Raw genomic sequence first — 20,103 nt, 5'->3', positions numbered from 1 at the left:
ATTTATTTATCTATTTTTTATAATAATATTTATATTTTATAAAATGTTATAAAATATTAAATCTGAACTATTAGAATTTTAATCCAATAGTTGTGAAGGAAAAAAAGAGGATAGCGAAGGGAAAAAGGATGAGGAGTCTAGATGAAAACAGAGAGATTGAAAAAAGAGGCCTACTCAAGTCAGTCACTGGTCCACCATGTCCATTAATGTGGGATTTGGTGAAAGTCCACTTAGCAGGTCTTGAAACGGACTTTCCAATTATGGCTATAAACTCATTTGAAATTATGATTATAAACACTTTTAAGTAAAACTTTTTTTATATACTTGTTCCGTATTTTGTAAATCATGATTAAAAAATTACTTATAAGTTATTCCAAACAGATCCATAATTATATGCTTTAGATCAAATGGTAACATCAGTCATTTCCAATGTCAAAATGCAAGTATATATTTAACCTAGCCTGTAAGTTTAAATAGTTGCAACAAAAAATAAAACAGATTCAACAGCGGGATTTCATTTCATGCATTACATAATAAGCAAGCAAGGATATGAATCTTTTCCAAACATGTGCTACAGTTGTCTACCCAAGTCCATCTGTTCCCCACCTTGCATTCTGCTAGTTCCAATAGAGAAAGGGGCGATGGACATCTCAGACCGTCTAAAATCTGAGTCAAGCCCCTTCTGCTTCAGTTGCAAGATTTGACGCTCATTTTCCAGCTTCATTCTCTCATTCTCCAGCCTCAACCTCTCTAGCTCCCTATTTTTCTTACTGCAGTATCTTAGCCACTTAAAATGCTGCTTCTCAAGTTCAAGACCTTGCGCTTGGTAGGTGACTCTCTGCTCTTGCAGCTGCAACATCTGTATCTTAACCCATTGACTTCGTTCCCATCCTGACTTGAGGGGATCCTGAAAAATACCTGCCATTTCAGCTTCAAAATTTTCCACCCTAGCAGATTGTGGGCAGCCACGGTCATCACTGTCGTTATTGTTCTTTCCACTGTACCCCTCCATTATCTCAGCATCGCCACGAGCATTATGATTACCTTCATTATCTAATTCATCATCCTCACTTTCATTTAAGTCCTCACCTTCCTCCTCTGAATCATCATTGTCTCTGGAATCCCTCCCTTGTTGAAGAGAATAGGAATGCAGATCAAGATTATGGCAGTTGGGTATTCTTTGCCCATTATGATAAGCACACATTTCCTTGTAAAATAAGTGTTTTGAGCTCAAAATCTTTCGAACAACATCCTTTGTCTTTGCTGACAGGTTGGGCATTGAATCCATCATTGCAGGATTCTCCACCACCCTACAGCTAGTTCCTCTACCAAGGATATCATTTAGCTTCTTGTACCTCTTGTTCAAATCATTAAATTTGTCCTCACACTGCTGTGGTGAAACATGGCAACCCTTTTTCATCATTATCTTGGAGACCGTTTTCCATTTACCCTTCTTTTGTAGGCACCCGGATCTTCTTCGATGACCATCCATGCCTTGAATTGTACCATCATCGCCCACGCAAGCCACCACTCCTATAAGTAGCCTAACCACATTGTCTGTCCACTTCATTCGCTGCCAAGGAGATCTCTTTTTGTTCTTCCCACCATCATAGTTCTCACAGTTTGCGTCTTCAGCATCACTTGGTTCATCCTCTTCACTCATATTATCACTATTAGTGGGAATAGTGAGAGCTGGTGCCTTTCCTTTACTGAAATTCGCTGTTGGATTTGAGCCTTTCACTTCTAATAGTCCAACTGGGTGACTCTTTTCTAAACCACTCAACATAGTCATTTGATTTTGGCTAGTCATTGATGGATGACCCAACTGGGCGTGTTGGTGTCTATGAAATGGTGATTCCAGGTCCAGCATCCCTCCACTGGGATTGGATAAAAACCGACCTCCCAAACTTGAATTATTCATGGTTGGAACGCAATCCCAAATCCCCAATTCTCAGCTTGGCCTGCTGGTTAAACTCCGAACAGAATGCACACAGAAATTTGGATTAAGGCAGTCACTGGAACAATATCCAGACTAACCGAAGCCTGACGCACGCAGAAATCAGAAAAGCTGTGCCTTTTAAATTCATTTAGACTCCACTTCAGCAAACAAAGAAAAGGGTGATCAAACACAAAGAATCCACTTTCTGATAGATCACATTATATAGGTTGTCCTTCCGATTTGTAAACCTAATCTAGAATAGATACCAATGAGAAAAGTTAATAATTCTCTATACATGCAAATGCTTTTTTCCAAAATTTAACACCAAGCCTCATAAGATAATCAAAATATCTTATACAGCGCATTCATGAACTCACTGGAAACAATAATAAAAGAAAGCCAATATTTATGTCAGATTATATTCTGAAACGATAAAAAAATCTAAATTATATTACAGTATTTATTGCCTTTGATTAATCTCATGCAGCGTCATATAGCTCTCGTTCTGAAATGTAAAGCCCAGTATCACCAACATCTCAAAGACACAGCAAATATACCGTGGCTTCTTTTCAATACAAAGACTTCACGAGGTTCCTACTTTGGTAGTCCAAAGAACTATTTCTTTGTCGCAAGGATTTGAATGATAAATTAAGCACCGAAAGTCATACTAATCTAATATGAAATCTTATCAGAAACTACGTGGAACAGACTAGATTAAAGTATGGCCAAACACTTCCCTTAATAATTCTCAAGCATAAACTAGTTCCTCTAAGGATACTTAACCTTGAGAAAGGATGTGAACTCGAACTAGAATAGATATCCGAAGCTGAACCATCAAGAATCCAATCTCTGTTTTTTTTTTTTTTTTTTTTTTTTAAATACTTCATTGTATAGGAGCATGCATTTGGCAAATAATTCAAGGTAAGTTTATACAGAAACTGACAAGTAAAACAATTGCTTTGGAAGCTCCATTGGGTTCTAGATACAAGTTATGTGAATGTCAAACCGTGAATTGCGTTCAACTCATTCCCTTTAGTGGGCAACTGTTACAAATTTACCATTCCCTTATTGTCTTCACTATTTCCCCGCGTGATTACTTTTTTACACTCTCATTAAGCAAACGACCAGGGTTCCTCCCAATTGTTTTGAGAAATTAAACAGAAAACTCTCCTCTTCTGTGCTTTAAACATGTATGAAGTTTCAAACTCTGTGTTCACACTGGTTGGAACATCAACCGTAAAAACACACACATGATGAACAAAGTAACAAAAATATTTATAGCCGTGAACAAAAACAATACCTTCCATTACCATGCAATCCCAAAGCTTTCGGATTCAAAGAGTCACCTTCGATTACCCTGCAATCCAACACCACACCCAGCAATTGAGAGGGACAGCAAGACGAGAAGTTTAGTGGTAGCATATAAAAGAATCCCTTACCTAACAGTAGAAGCCGAGTGGAACCGACCAAATCGAACACCGCACGAGAATCACGAAGGAAAAGGCACCACGACGGACCACCACAGATTAGGAAGAAGGAATGATTTTGGGAGCCTAGCACCAGGGAAGGAAGATTGGGCGCGAGATCGGAGACAAATGAAGCTTGAGGAGGAAAATCTGGGAATTTGGGATCTGAAGCCTGAGAGCTTGGAACGGCATAAACAACAAATATGTTAAAAATTTTCACTATGCTTCAAGAACTAGGCATCGCATCGGAGCATCGGCCTCAGGGCGACTATAAGCGGGGGTAAAGTTTGTGGCTTGGGGGTGAATACACGAGAAACAGGCAAATAGACATGTGCCACTTGATCCTGTCCCCTTCCTAACCAATAAACTTGGGACTCATTGCCACTAAAGCGGTAAGGGCCCAAAAAAAAAAAAAGGATAAAAAATTTAATGGTGAAAATATGAAAATAGATGTAATAATAGCTATGTTTCTTAATATAAGAGTTGATTAATTAATTTGAATAGATTAAAAAATTAATTATATCAGTTATTTATAACAAATAAGTGTTATTTTTTCTAAAATATCAGTAGTAATTATTAGTTAAAAGTTAAAACTATCATTTGATAAAACCTTTAATATATGTAACTACTACAAAACTGACTACCTTAAAAAAATAGATTAATATAAAAGACAAAATGAATTAGGATCTTTTTTTTTTTTTGCCTGAGAATTAGATATTATATTTAAACTAAAATTGAATGTTAAATTAACTTTTATATTAAAGATAGGAGGCAGTAGTTATTTATAATTGATATACCGCTTTTTCTGGTAGCTATATGTTCTTTCAATTTTTGTTTTCTAACTTATATATGTTTTTCTCTATTAATTAAATAATTTAATTTTGCTTTATTAGCATTATCTTTAATTCTGTCTTGTTAGTATCATTAATCATTCTACAAGGCCTAATGGTTCTAACATGGCGAAAGGTTCTAACATGGCGAAGTTAAGAATTTAATTAAAAGAGAAAAATATACAGGTACTACATTGAAAACAGAAAAAAAGTATAATGAGCGTCTCTAAAATACCAAGTTTATTAATGTGCCACTTTATTCCAAGTAGTTATGCCTTTATAATTAATATGTTGAAAATTTGGAATACTTTTGTGAGAAAAATAACAATGCCATTTAATGAATAAAATTTAATGCTCAGCGATAAAGAAGCTCTAATAAAATAGGGGCGTTATGAAAAGAAAATATTTAATGAGAGATAATAATGAATTGAACATTATATTTAATACCAAATCAAAACTCTCAAATCATTTCTTTTTCAATCAAACCTCTCAAATTAACTTTATACTCACTAGTTCCTTATTAGAAGATCTAAATATCTGAATTGAGTGATTTAAAAGAAACTATTAAAAATAATAAATATGTAGAAAATATATTTTTTCTTAAATATGCCTTTGTTTATTAAGAAAAACGATGAGAATGTATGAAAAAAAAATAGTATATTAATTAAAGGTAAAATGGGTAAAAATATATTTAATGTTCAGACAAACCTAAAATAAATCTTATAAAAAGGGGTAAATTCATTCAAAAATTTAAAACTTATAATAAAAAATGAAGGGTGTATTTATGATTAGAATAAGTAACAAATTAGTCACCAATGCAATAAAACACCTTCTAGACAGAATGAATGAATTTTATTGAGATTGCAATTAATTAACTAATAAGGATTGAATCTAATAGAAGGGCTTATAACATGGGGAATCAATGTTTGAATTTTCATGCGCCTACATTGATTGCCTCTATTAAAAAGATGGTTGTGCCTCGCAGCAAAAGAAAGATTGGCATAAAAAAAAAGATATTAATTAATTTGTTTTAATATTATCCCAATAAAATTACTAACTATAAAAGGTTTTATTTTTACATAAATTTAACAATTTAATCATATCTTCTTGTTGTACAGTAAAATGGTTAAAAGTACTTTATAACAAGGATAGGAAGGAATAGTCCTCTAGTACTATTTATAAAACAATATCAATTGATTCTTGATATACGGTCTTTTACAAAATTTAATAAAATATTTATAACTCATTTTTAATTTTTTATGAAAAGATTAAAATTCCATTAAAATAATATAAAAAGTCTTTATAGTAAATTCTAAATTTAACAATTTAATCATATCTTCTTGTTGTACAGTAAAATGGTTAAAAGTACTTTATAACAAGGATAGGAAGGAATAGTCCTCTAGTACTATTTATAAAACAATATCAATTGATTCTTGATATACGGTCTTTTACAAAATTTAATAAAATATTTATAACTCATTTTTAATTTTTTATGAAAAGATTAAAATTCCATTAAAATAATATAAAAAGTCTTTATAGTAAATTCTAAAAAAGGACAAGAATATAAAAATGAAATAAAGGAAGAAGATAAAGATCTAATAAACCCTATACGAAAATAAACGAAACAACTCAACAATTCTACAAAATTTTGTTTGATAATATTGTTTGATCTTTTCAAGAATTTGCAAGGAAAAAAAAAATCTGTTTTTTTAAACCCATAGATCAAAGGTTTCATTATCAAACAAAGGTGACTGGCTCATCCATCGAAGACTAACTCTCAGACACTTGAAAGTAAAGGAGGAATCACCCTAATTTAACCTTTTTCTTATAAAATGTTGTATATGTTGATTATGAAAGCACACCTATATATGACAACAGACATTCTTTTTACGCATTGATATAATGCAAAATAATGGTCCGTCCCGTAGAATATTAAGAGGATAGCTAGGATTCATTAGTATGGACAGCTCATTTTTAAATCTTAAATCTTAATTAACGGTATTTCTATCTCTCTTAATAATAAACTGCTTGCTATTCCCTCCTATCCTAAAAATAGAATCTTTTTAATGATTTTGATTTGATCCTTAATATAAAGCTTTATCACTTTTGTGTACCATATAAATTACTAAATTCTTTTTTTTAATCAAAGTACCCCCATGTAATGCGCCATTTTCTTGTTAAATGAAAATCAATGGAAGTAAATAGTCCAATAAATGAGGGGTATTTGAAAAGAAACACATAAATGTGTTTATTAAAGAAACTAATTTAACTTCCTTTTTAGTATTTGCGAAAGGGATGATAACAATCATATGGTAAGTTTGGAAAGTTGCATAGATCTTTTTAACATTTTACCAATTTTAGTTATTTTTCAATCTAAAAAAAAAAGTAGTTAGCAAGATCTTATAAAAAATGGAACATAGTATAAATAATTTATTTGTTAATATGATTTTTCATCTGAAAATTTGTCCATGTAACTGGTATATATAATCAATCATCAACTATCATTTATATAATTTTTGTTGGAACTTCACAAATTTTAGGCTAGATGGTTCTTATTATTGGTTTTTTAAAACTAATTTATTTTATTGGGTTTCATATGCTAGGTGGTATCTCTTTTTGTTATAAAAAAAAAAAGCAAAGGAAAGTTATTCACAAAAAAACAAGGGAAAATTAATCTTTTTTTATATATAATTTTGACTCATTTGTAACTCATTTCCTATATTTTGACTTGATATAACTCAATCCCTAATGTTTTGACTCAATTGTAACTCGATGCTTAAACTTTGACTCACTACAACTTGGTTTTTATAATTTTAACCATTTTATAATTTAGTCCCTATGTTTTAGAAAAAAGAAATTATATATATCTAATAAAAGAAGGAACTAAATTATAAAATGATTAAAATTATAAAAACTAAGTCGTAATAAGTCAAAATTCAGGGACTGAATTACAACAGAATAAAAACTATAAGAATTGAGTTACACCAAGTCAAAATATGAAAACTGAGTTATAAACAAGTTAAAACTGTAAGGATCAAAAGATTAAATTTTTCAAAATAACAAAGCATAATATTAACAGTTTAAGACGTAGATGCATAACGTATAATACAACATGGCATTCTAATTAATATAAGTTATTAATTTTCAAAATTTTTATTATTTAACTTTATTTTAGGGATGGGCATCTTGTACCCATCCCTGTCCTGATCATCTCAGGACTGGATGGACCCGTCCTAGAAAAGATCGGGACAGGAAACAAATGGGGGAAGGAACAGGAGGAGACTTGGGGTCACCCTTGCGATGTCTCATTCTTTGCCTGCCATCTAGTCCCATTGCTGCTCCTTTTTTCCGCCCCCATCCCATTCTCTTCTTACTTGGCACATCTCTTTTCTCCCTCTTTCTTCATTTGGTCGTTCCCTCTTCTCCAGCTTAGAAAAACCCTTACTGTTGTGATTTGTGGTCTTTGGGCGAATGGTTGCTAGAAATTGCTGTGTTTTCTCATTATTTACTTGCATTCCTTTTATTATTTTTATGATGCATAATAGATTGCTGCAAAATTGCTCTCATGGGGATAGACAATGTTGTCTCCATCAATTGAGTTTACAGTTTTTGCCTCTCTAATTTCCATTATGCAGTAGCCATTAGCAATACTAGGATGCATCCACGGTCTCATATCATAGTACAAAAAACCAGATCAGCCGGTTGGAATTGGAAACCAGTGAACTTGATCAGTAATCCAGTCTGGTTCATTTACTAAGAGCTTGTTTAGAACAGCTTATAAGTAGCTTTTCAATGATGATTTACGGAATATGAGACAAGTATATGAGAAGAGTTTTGTCTCAGTTTATATAAAACTTGTTTATAAGAGATTTTCACAGCTATTCCAAATAGATCCTAAATCGGGGGATGATCAGCTTGGTGCAACTTGTCTTAAACTGAGTTAACCTAGTGAAAATTGGTGTAACTCGTTGGTTTGACGGGATATACTAGATTGCTTATATTTGTTCCCCAGGCGCAGCAAAACGATGCTGTTTTGCTTCTTTTTTTCCCCAAAACTGAAACAAAATGAATGGCAAAATCCCTACGCCCAAAAGAAAATTCATCCGAAAAAAAGAAGAAGAGGAGAGATAGAAGAGACAAAAAAGAAAAAGAGAAATAGCAAATAAACCTCATTGTTAGAGAACTCATGTGAAGAAATAATGGAATAAACGTGAAAAGAATGATTTAAGGCTTCACAATTTGTTGTTAAAGCTATGCAAGGAAGACTACTAGAACCGGTAATATGTGTTGAGTCCTAGCCAACCCACTATAAGGTAGTGGGTTGGGTTGAAGAAAAATATAAACCATTTTGATGCGATTCTTTTCAACCTGCATTTGTCAACATGCAGCCCGCCAGCCTGTTTTTTTATTTTTTTTATTTTTACAGTTTTTGTTTTAATTTTAATAAGAAAAAGTTTTATCATTTTCACTTAACTTACATATAACTTTATATTTTGTTAGAGACTTTGATTCTAAATTTAATTTCTCATTTTCTTTATTGTGTTACTATTTTTATACTAATAAAATAATTATTAGCAATAAATTATATGTTTATATTCCAAATTTTGAGATTAATTTAATTATATAATTATATGAAAATATAAGAATAAGAAAAACTTGGTCAATAAAAATTTATAATTTAATTTAAAAAATTTTAAATATATATATAAAATAAATTTTTTAAAAAAGATGGAGTTTGGTGGGCCAACCCTTGGTGGAGCGGGCAGACAAAATGTGAGAACCAGCCCGCGCGCGTGTGTATAAATTAATAAAAATAAATAAATAAAAAATGAAATAACAGAGTATAAATAAAATATATTGAAGACAACAAAATATTTAAGTCGAACATGAGAAAAATATAAATATTATGCGAAGATTATACATCGTGATTTTGTTTAGGAATTGCTATACAAAGGTGTAAATTTGAATGAAGTCGGGCTATTTTTTGAAAATAATATATGTAATGTTTATTAAAAATTATAGAAGAAATTGAAAGATGAATTCACTGGAAATTCCAAACTTACATTAACTTCTTTCTGTGTACTCAAAGTTTTTTAAGAAATTCCTTTTCTAGGAAGTTATTTCGTTTTTAAAAGTTCATTATTTCGCCAGTGATATAAAAGCAGATTCCTTACCAAGTTTGAATTTGTTGTTGTAAGTCAAAATCATGATCATAAATTCGAATTTCCTTATAAAAACTCGAACTTCATTATCATATATTCCAACTCTGCACACAAAATTTGAATTCACTTAGGCACAACACCAACTTGGTTTTGCTCTGTTTTTTCGTGCATGAACAGAGTAAATGTGCAAATTGAAATCAAACACAAATGGAACAAACCCAAACCAACTAAATAACATATAAGTTATGCTTCATATATATACATACACACATATGTATTCATTACAATAGTGGAATGCCTTTGTAATCATTCAAAATGTGCAGGAATATGGCAACTTGCTCACCAACGAGCATGGCAACTTCCCCCTCAACTTGCTCATAAATAGTGCTACACTAACAAACATCATAGCCAATAGCTTCCTCACAGCGCAACCACGGCTAAACAAGCAACCATGACTTCCAAACATATATCTTCGTACTCTTGGTTCATTACTTGCAAAATGTTTATCAATGCATACATAAAATCCAAGTTTAAATTCATTCAAAATTTTTCTATTCTTTTTATTTATTGGACTTTCAGTGTATGAGCGTGTCAAAAAAAATCCCATATTACTCAAGATTCAAAAAACCCTGATGTTTATTAAGATGTGAGTTTAAACTAATAAAATGGCCGAGAAGAGGAGTCTTTTATTTTTTTGCGAGTGTTGCCAACACTATTAACTTTGACTTAGCAAAAATAGCAGACAAAGCAAGAAGCGAAGAAGAAGATTGCAAATGAAGAACAAAACACGTGCAGAGGATGATTACAAACCTGTCAATAAACTTTGACTTTGACTTAGCTCTTGCTCTCAACATTTGCACAACAGTATTCATCTTCTTGAGCCTTCCCAACGCACGACGATGTTGTCTATATCAATATCCACTCTTTTTTTATTTATTTGTAATTTTAACGGCAAATGAGTGAAATGAGCTTTCCCCATTCCAGGTGAGGACAAATTTTCAGCTATTTTAATGCAAAATCTGGTCACGCCTTCCGTTTCATTCCCGCTTTTCACTTAAACCAAACCAGCACCGTCAATGAAAATCTTGAATTTTCTATAACTATGTCCAAATTTTCGCGGAACCAAATTGGAAAGAGGAAAGAAGAACGGCATTAATGATGGCTAAAAGTGATAAAACGTGTTGCACAACTCGCATAGGCCATCACTCTGTGCGGCAATCCCATCCGTAACCTTTTTTTTTTCAAGGGGAATTACAATCAAGTCTCACGGAACAAACATAATTACCAAAAAATCCCAATAACAATCTCAACAGTCTATAATAACAAGTTTTATAATGGAATGACAACTTCCTAACTTGTTTTTCAATTGTTTTTATGTTTGGGACCTCATTGTAATTTTTTTTTTTTTATGGCAGACTATCCGCACGTATCATCATTTGAAGGAAAGGAAGGAACTGGTCATAATAAATAAATAAAAAGAAGGCAACCAAAATACTACATTTATATATTATTTGTACTGTTTAAAGGGATATTTTTTAAATAATGAAAATATTTTTGTAATTAAATATAAATATTTTTATAAATCTTATCTAAATAATATTTATTAATTTGTTACCGGTTTAATTCTGTATGACCATGATTTAATTCATTAACCCTTAACCTACTGTCTAGTTTGGTTTTTTAATCATATTTCATTAGTTTTGAATATTGTTTTGCATGAGCTCATTCATGTTTTTTTATTCTTATTATTGGGCTGCTGCATTAAGAAAAACCCAACTCAAGCTTAATCATTAAAAAGAAACTAAGTAGAAGGCCCTGTCTTGATCGGATCGGGATGGGATGCGAGACACAAATAGTATCTTAAGGGTGTGTTTGGATGAAACCAAACCATGGTTTGGAGAATAGCTTCTGGAGAATAGATTCTGAAAAAAATAGATTTTGGAAAGAATAGATTTTGTGAAAAAGTGATTTTGAGAAGTGTGAGTGTTTGGATAGTTGTTATTAGAAGTACTTTTTATATATACAAATTGGCATAAATTAATATGATAATTATAGAAAAAATATATTTTATGATATATTTTAATTTGAAGGAATAAAATTGTTAATAATATATTTTTTATTAACATATATTAATAATATATAAGATAATATAATTAATAAATAATTAATATGTATATATATTTATAAGATATAAGATTAAATATATTTATAAAAAATATGTTTATAAAAAAAACAACAAGATACATATCCTATAGGCTCTCACACTCTCCCTTTTTCCTCGAAAAGTAAAAAATTTCTTCTTTTCTCAAAACCATGGTTTTGGAGTCAAAACCATGGTTTTGATTTTTTTAAGGGTGTTTGGCAAACACCATGGTTTGGGTCCCAAAACCATGGTTTTGGGTGCTTGGCAAACACACCCTTAGTATCACTTCCAGGACGGTATGCAGGTAGGGTTGGACCGGGTACGGACTACACAAAGACCAAGTAGGATTGGGTTTATCCTCAACCTGAGGCCCCATGTGAAACTACTCCGGGCTTGAATTTGCTATTTAAAGTTTGTTCCAGTCAGAGACAAAAACTGTGGTAGACTAGATTGGGTTTGGTCTCTTGGGTTCAAGATTGGTCTACTAGATCATAGTGGGGTTGTTTGTTTTTGCAAAAATGAAAAAAAAATTTGACCATTATGAAGCAAGAGGGAATGAAAGGCGAGACTCCGAATCACACATCTGAGAGGGAAGAAAAGAAAATAGTGAGAGGATGATAGATATTCACAACAATAATTATTGCGCAACGATAACGGAAATTAAAAAAAAAAAACAGATGAATTCAGGGGGGAAAATTTCAAATCTTGCGACTTCGTAAACGATTAAAAGCATCTAGTGAAGAAAAAAATTAAAGTCTTGCAACAACATGCCAGATAAAAAATGAAGATATGTAGAATAATAGAATGAGGGAAGAATGAACAGCCACAGGGGCATGGATAGTGAAGAATGATGGAGTGATACACGTTGTGAACACACACCCTGTAATAATCACACAAATGCTGAAGGAGGATGAGATGAAGGAAAGGAGAGGTGCATGGAGAGAATGATGACGACAGAGAGAAGTTGAGACAGACGGGTTAGCCTAAGGGTATGTTTAGTACGAAGGATTTAGAGGGGAAGGAAAGAAGGGAGAAGTATTTTAATCATTTCCCCTTATTTGTCAACACATAAATTTTTGGAAGAGAGGGAAAATTTTAAAAAAATTTTCCTCCCCTCCCCTCCCCTCCTTAACCTCCCCTCCAAAATTGGGAGGATTTGGGGGAAAGGGCAATATTTTGCTATTTTGTGACCATTATATCCATATTTTTTCATGTGATAACCATTATGCCCATATTTTAAATAAAATAAGGGTGAAATTGTCCATGTTAAAATATTTTTTCCTCGCCTCTCTTTATGAATTAAACAAGGTAATATAAAAACTCCTCCTCTTCTCTCTTTTTTTATAAATCCAAACAAGGTAATACTAAAATTCTTTCACTCTCCTCCCCTCCCCTTTCCTTCCTCTCGTTAAACCAAACAGACCTTAAAAGTTAGGTTTCTTGATAGACCAAAACAATGAAGTATCATTGATATATAATAGTACTTTTGATCATTAATATAAGAGTTAATTGACTAATTTGAGTTGATTAAGAAAACTAATTAAGTTAGTTATTTGAAATAAATATGAATTATCTTTTTTAAAGTATTTTTGCCAATTAAGTATATTGACTAGAAATACCATTATTACAAAGACTATATTGATAAAAAATAGATAAATGTGAGAGACAAAGTAAATTTAAATCTTATATTTAAAACTAAAATAAAAGTCAAATGAGTTCTTATATTTAAAACCGGATATAGTATATATTTAAAAAAATATTTAAATAATAACACACTGGGTTTGATTGGAACTAAATGGTTCTTGGGACTAGCCCAAAGCCTGTCTGACTCGATGCCCAACTCAATATGGTTTAGTGTACGAGTTTTTTGTTCTGATTATTTTTTTTGCCAAGTTGGACTGAACCGAATTTCGTTGGATTGAATTAGTTTTGCCTGGACCAGTTTTTTCCCCTAAAAAAACCCTACCTGCACCCTCTTTTTTTTTTTTTTTTTTTAATTCCCTTAGTCTAAATAATGAATAGTAAAAAAATGGCAAGAAACTCTTGAAAATAAACAGATATGCAAGGTGCTTACTGATCAATTGCTTATGTGTGCAATGATGCTTTATACTTTGTTTGCATAGAAATTAAAGAAAAGTTTAGCGGAAAGAAAATGGCAGGAGAGTAAATGAAAAGAAAAGAAAACTTGATAGGAAATGTCCTCTTTCTTTTGTTCGGATAAATGAGAGAAAATAAATAAAAAAGAAAATGAGCAAATGTCTGACTGAATAAAATACTTTCTATTAAATTTATATTGTTTAAAATCAAATTGAGTACCACAATGAAACAAAATCAAATAAACATTAGCATCATCAAATAGGTAAAATTAACATAAGTCCCGAGTAACACAATTTATTAATCTAAAATTCCACAAAATCTCAAAATAAATAGGAAGTCTCATAGGACATAAGAGTAATATATTCTAAATAGGAAATTATGTCATTTTGTTCTTGTGCCCAATTCAAACTAACGTAGGAGATCCCATACAATTTATTAATCTAAAATTTCATAAAATCTCAAAATAAATAGGAGGTCTCATAGGACATAAGAGTAATATATTCTAAATAGAAAATTACATTATTTTATTCCCATGCCCAATTCAAATTCAAATAAGAGTAGAAATAGGTCAGGTCACTATTAAGCAGTCTACGGCCTGGCCTAGTTAGGTCTTAGTTTGGCCTAGCCTATTTAACAAATAGGTCAAGCTCAAGCCTTTTTAAAAGCCTATTTACTTAAACAGGTCAGGCCTATTTTATTGAGACTTGGCATATAAGGCTTGACTTGTTTAAATTTTTTTAATATATAAATTTACATATATTATATAATTAAGAAATATTGTAATTTTAATGTTAGATGGGTTATTACCTATTAAACTTAGGTGTTTTAACCATTCATCATCACTTCACACTCACCGGTGAGTATAGTCGGCCTTATCATCTCTTAGATTCCAACCCCCTGTTTCCGTCTTCGTTCTTTAATCTCGTTTCTAGCGTTTAGATTTGTTCGCTTCCATTCTCGTTCTCCTATAATTGGTTGATAAAAAAATAATCTAATATCTCTAAAATTGTTATTTATTTCAATTTTTTTAAATATGTTTATTTTATATTAAACAAAAATCTATTTTTCAATGGTGCGGGGGCAAGAAAGATGGGGAGAGTGGATAATTTCTGCAAGGCCAAAGGGGAGAGAGTGAGAGTGTGCTTGAGTTTAAGCGTGGAGATAGGCCTTCTCACCAGGTCCTTCTCGTCATCGCGCAAACATCCCGATTTTCGAGGATTGAGGTTGATGATAATCTAGGATACAAGAAGGGTATATTATAATTTATGAGAAAGATTATCCTATCTCTCATCCTTAATATAAGAACTTGTTTGAATTTTATTTTAGTCCTAAGTATAAGACTATAATCCACTTTATCTCTCATATTTATTTTTTTCAAAAGTAGTCCCTCTAATAATTGTAGTTCTAACCAACAATTTGATTAGTGAGGATATTTTAGAAAAGAAAACTCCCATTTATTACAAATAACAAATTTAAATTATTTTCTTAACATACTCAAATTAGCCAACTAACTCTTATATTTAGAGTCGGAGTGTTATCATAAAATTAGTTTTATACATTAGTCTAACTGAAAAAAATAGTTATCGGAATAAATGCTTTGATATGTCTGTTAATTAGTAATTAGTCATGAATTAAATAATATTATGCTAAGTAAATTATAATTATAAAACTTTCACATTAAAAGATTGAGATTAGTTAAGGAGTTATTAACATATGGATAAAACTTACGTCAAGTAAATTAGGCTATCATATTATGCCACTTGCATTAGTTTAACAGGTCAGCACATAACGCCAAAGTCACCGTTGCACGAGTCTTGTTATCTGATTCAACACAGCCACAAATGGGTTTCTTTGAGTCGACGGCTTGGGATATTGGGGTTTTCTCGATTAGGCTACTGCCTTTGGGATATTGAATGAGAGGAATATATAGCATAAGCAAAATATATTCTCTAAGCAGTGTGAGTGCTATTACTTCTGCGCAATTCTGTTGTTTTAATATTTGGGGTGTTTCTTTGATTTTTGGCTGGAAAAAATCCATTATCGCATTACTCTTGAAATTTCCATCCCTTTCAAGCCAACTGATGAGATCCTTTTGAAATTAATCCTCAGGGAAATAACGAATCTCAAAAGTAAGAATTACCAAGAGAGATTACATAAACTTTTTCTCTTCCTGTAGTATGCCACGGATTTCTTTATTATTTAATTTTGTTCTATCTAAAACAAAACTTCAATTTTCCCCCACTTTGTTCTCTTCACTTCTGGGAATCAATCAATCAATCAAACGATTTCTTCAAACAGATATTCCACACATGCAAGAGGAAACCTGAAAACATGTTGCGAGTCGGCTTCGAGCAGAGTCTAATAGGTGCCGATAGAGAAAACCCCAGTTTGGTCGTCGTTTCCTCCCTACTCTTGCTAATAATGGTTTAACGGTGACTTTGGGGTTAGTGCTGACCTGTTAAACTAATATAGGTGGCGAAATATGATAGGCTATATGGACTTAATGGATCTAACTGACTTAACCTAAGTTTAGTCCTTAACATATTATCTATATCTAATGAGATTGGATAAATTTCAAAACAATGAAACTTAAAATTTTAATTATATAAATTAAATAAAATATAATTTAAATATTATAATATTTATTAACCTATGGAACAAAATAAACATGCACCTCCCGTGTTCTCAATTCTCTCCCATCTCACGGCTGCGTCTTCTTCCTCATGCTTTCTTTTGTATCCTCTCATGATTTTCACAAGCCTTGCTTTTGTTTCTATCAATTCCATATATGTGATATTAGTCACATGCCATCTGTCCGTCTCTATCAATTTTTCCCTTCCTCTATTTTTTCTTTTCTTTCTTCAGTTGATATTCTCATATATATATATATATATATATATATATCCAACTTTGCATTTTTTTTCTTCTTCTTAAGGTTGATAGCTTACTGAAATATGTTACAACTGTTTATCCTTTACCCACAGTTATAACTTGTTATAAAGAGGAATTACTTAAGGTTGTATTTGACATATGTAAATCATCTTATTTTATTTTCTAGAACTAAGAAGCATACGACCTTAGCATATATTTCCTACTTACAAATATTTACATAGACATTATAAATTTAAACTAAAAATCAATATTAGTCAAATCTTAATTAGGAGAATTTAATAATATCTAATTTGGGTTTTTCAGAGCAACTTGAAGACTCTAAGACAGTTTTAGAGTCACTTAAAGTACTCTTAGGATAGGTTTTTAATTATATGAGTTATGAATTAACATTTTCATATATGTGTGATTCTTATAGATTGTCATTGGGAATTCGTATTATTGAGATTTGTTGCTTGACTGCATTTGAGTTAAAAGAGAACAGATAATCTGGTATTTTCTTTGTACATGCAAACATGTTTGTTATGATTGAATATGTAGGGATAGACGTATGAGATATTATTTGGTTAAATGTGACAAAGTACACAATTTATTGAGACTGCAAAACAGTGAAAGAAAATGATATGGATATATTATTTTTCATTGTTATTTAATTTTTGTTAAGCATATTCTACATGTAGTAGATATACATATGTGAAATGAAATCATAGAGTAGTCTATCTCTTTCAAGCATATTTGTGATTTATTTTAATGATTCATGAGATACTCTAAATTCTTTCAAGCATGCTTGCATGTACTGGAATTGCTGCATATGCATGACATGCATTGGTAGTTGAGCTAAGGAGTTATGATATTGACTTATATGAAATATTGTAATCACGTGATTTGCCTCCACTAACACAGTGGTTAGTCATTTTTAGGGCTCGATTCCTTAATATTTACTTGGTTAGGTTTGTAGAGGGGGAATATGGGACTGGGACATCTACTGGTTTGTTCGTTAACGAGGGGAGCTATAGTTTGGGCTTGGGCTTTGTATGTTTGGCCGGGTGCATCCTGAGCAATGGAGTGGCTTTGGTCAGTCCGATATGTAGGCCATACTGGAGATAAGCCTATGGTCTCAGTTAGTGGAATAAGGTTAGACAGAGCAACAAAGAAGGAAGTATCTATTGCATATAGATGTGTTACACTTGTGATAATTATGAACTGCAATGATATTATCTACTAATGATTATTTTAAGTTATTTCAGTGATTGTATATATGGCAGATAATGATTGCTTTTGTGATAGTTTGTATGTGCATGCTTAAACTCCTAGTTAATGAGACATTAGTGCTTACTTCTCTTATTTAACATTTTTCAAATGAAGGATCTCATAAGGAGCAAGGGAAGGTGTCACACCTCTCTTTAATATCCATTATACACCAATTAGAACCATTATAAGTCGTTTCATAGCATTTCTGGATGAGAAATTTTAAATTTCAGGATTTTACTGTTCTTCCTGTCTGTACACATTCATCTGAAAATAGGCCAACTTTGAAAATTCATAACTAAATCGAGAAAAATCAAAACGACGTGGTTCCAATTTTCACACGAAGCTTGCTAAGATTTCTATGGAGAAAAAATAATCATTAGGTCCAATTCCATCCTAGAATAATTCTAGAAAATTTGAAAAAGTATACTGTTTATTTGGTAAATTTTCAAATTTTCAGTATTTTATCCAAAATTGGAAGGGCATAACTCTTAGCGCACAACTCCAAATTTAATGAATTACCACTTGTTTTAAAGCTAAAACTGAGATTTATTTGCCTATAAATTTTCATGCCCAAACTCCAACAATTTCTTATTATTTTATGTGCCACAAGTGTGATACTTTTTAGGGAATTTCTATCCCCTAATTACCATTTTCTTGATTTATTTCCTCTTTTTCCTTCAACCACAATCCTTCCACAATGCCTCAAGCATAATTCCAACATTGGTCCACTTCCTAATTAGGGCATAAAATAACATAGGAGGAATGAGATTTCAAAAAAAATCTCAGTAGCATATGAATTATAATTATCATGTAAATCAATACAAGTTTAATTGTGAAATGTCATGCAATCCAAACCATTCTCAACTCATAGAAATTCATACCACATGTCATGCAAGGAGAGGAACATTATATTATTCACATTGACATACCACAAAGTATTTGGCCAAAGCATAACCAATGTCAATCAAACAATCAATGTCATCACAAAGTTCCTCCAATTCAAGCAACAACAATCACAACAAACAAGCAAGATAAATAATCAAATTATAATTCAAAGCTACCTTTGCAAAGCTTGCCCACTTAATTCCTCCAAGGAGCAATGCTTCTCCTTAATTCCTCCTCTCAATGCCTTACTGTTTCCTTGAAGTAAGTTGGATGATTCCTTACCTAAAACTCCTCAAGAATTTCGTGCAACAGGGCTGGATGAACAGTGACAGAGTTTCCCCTTATTTTTCCCAATTTTCTAACATTTTCTTTGTATTTTCAAGGGGTATTTATAGACCAAAAATTCTGCCACTTCCCCCCTAATTAGTAGGCCCAAATGAAAGATAAGGGGGTGTGTTGGCAGCCATCAAGTGCCTCAAACCTTTAGATCTCACCATGTGGCATTTATTTAGATTTGTCTACACAAATATCCTTTAATTTTGCATTTTATTTAATAAAAATGGTGGAATATGAAAAGTGCACTAAATTGGGCCTTTAATGGGTCCATTTTAGATCTCACAATGGTTTGGGCTGACCCAAAAATATGAACCATAAACCAAATCACTATCCCAAACCAACTAGAAACTTTATCAGTTACTATTCACTAGTAACATTCCATAATTTTTTTAGACCTCCAAAAATTCATTTCTCTCCATAATAATTCACATTTTAATATGATAATATGATCTGAAAATTTTCAGAATTTTTTACCGCCTCTAGGTATTTATTTTGAATTTTCTCCGATTAGGCCTTTATCAGTAGTTTTGAGGGAAACTAAATTCCCTAAAATTAATTATTGAGCTTCCAAGGCCTAAAATCAATTTTATAAATTCAAATAAATATTTATATGAATTTTCCATCAATCTCCCAAATTTATTGAGGCCTCTAACTCATTAAAATAATTATTTTCCTTTATTTCCCCAATAATTTCCCAAAAAACCTTTGTTTGCAAGAAATTCCGTAATAATTCATTTTCATTGAAATTTCACCTTTCGGGCCTCAACCAAGTTTTCAGAGCCTCTACTCTACACTTTTCCCATTTTTTAGGGAATTTCTAGAATTTTTCTCAAATTTTCCTATTTTGTCCTTCCTAGACTGATAATTACGGAAATGCCAGCCCGGACCTTTTTGGGGTTTCATATCAAAAGTTGTTTCATATCTTCGTCTAGTTCCTACATTGACCCTCATCCCAATTTTTAATCCTTTATTGTCAAATACAAATTTTTGGGATGTGACAGAAAGCACCAAAGAAATGAGCCTTGGGGCTTTATTGTGCTCTTCGAGCACATATTGTGATTATATTTGAATGAAATGACTCAAAAAACCTTTTTTTAATTAATAT

General features: G+C 31.8%; 1 protein-coding gene across 4 annotated transcripts; it reads right to left on the bottom strand.

Annotated features, from left to right (window-relative positions):
• Positions 1-368: 368 nt before the first annotated feature.
• LOC114714992 (uncharacterized) lies at positions 369-18,636 on the bottom strand. Of its 4 annotated transcripts, none has more exons than XM_028899783.1 (3): positions 18,633-18,636; positions 3,379-3,555; positions 369-3,296 (listed from the first exon to the last, which is right to left on the bottom strand). In XM_028899783.1, the coding sequence occupies exon 3, from the start codon at positions 1,919-1,921 to the stop codon at positions 572-574; it is 1,350 nt and encodes a 449-aa protein (XP_028755616.1). In that variant the 5' UTR covers positions 1,922-3,296; positions 3,379-3,555; positions 18,633-18,636; the 3' UTR covers positions 369-571. The 4 variants fall into 4 exon arrangements, with proteins under 4 accessions (XP_028755616.1, XP_028755617.1, XP_028755618.1 ...); XM_028899784.1 differs by lacking the exon at positions 18,633-18,636 and having other exon boundaries at positions 369-2,192; positions 3,240-3,296; positions 3,379-3,650; XM_028899785.1 differs by lacking the exon at positions 18,633-18,636 and having other exon boundaries at positions 369-2,097; positions 3,240-3,296; positions 3,379-3,650.
• Between the last annotated feature and the right edge of the window lie 1,467 nt (positions 18,637-20,103).

The sequence above is a fragment of the Neltuma alba genome, unplaced genomic scaffold (assembly GCF_004799145.2).
Source record: "Neltuma alba isolate B1F8T4 unplaced genomic scaffold, ASM479914v2 tig00011561_pilon, whole genome shotgun sequence".
In the NCBI taxonomy this organism is placed as follows: domain Eukaryota; kingdom Viridiplantae; phylum Streptophyta; class Magnoliopsida; order Fabales; family Fabaceae; genus Neltuma; species Neltuma alba.
Note: the sequence above shows the minus strand (reverse complement) of the source record. Positions and strands in the feature narration are given on the sequence as shown.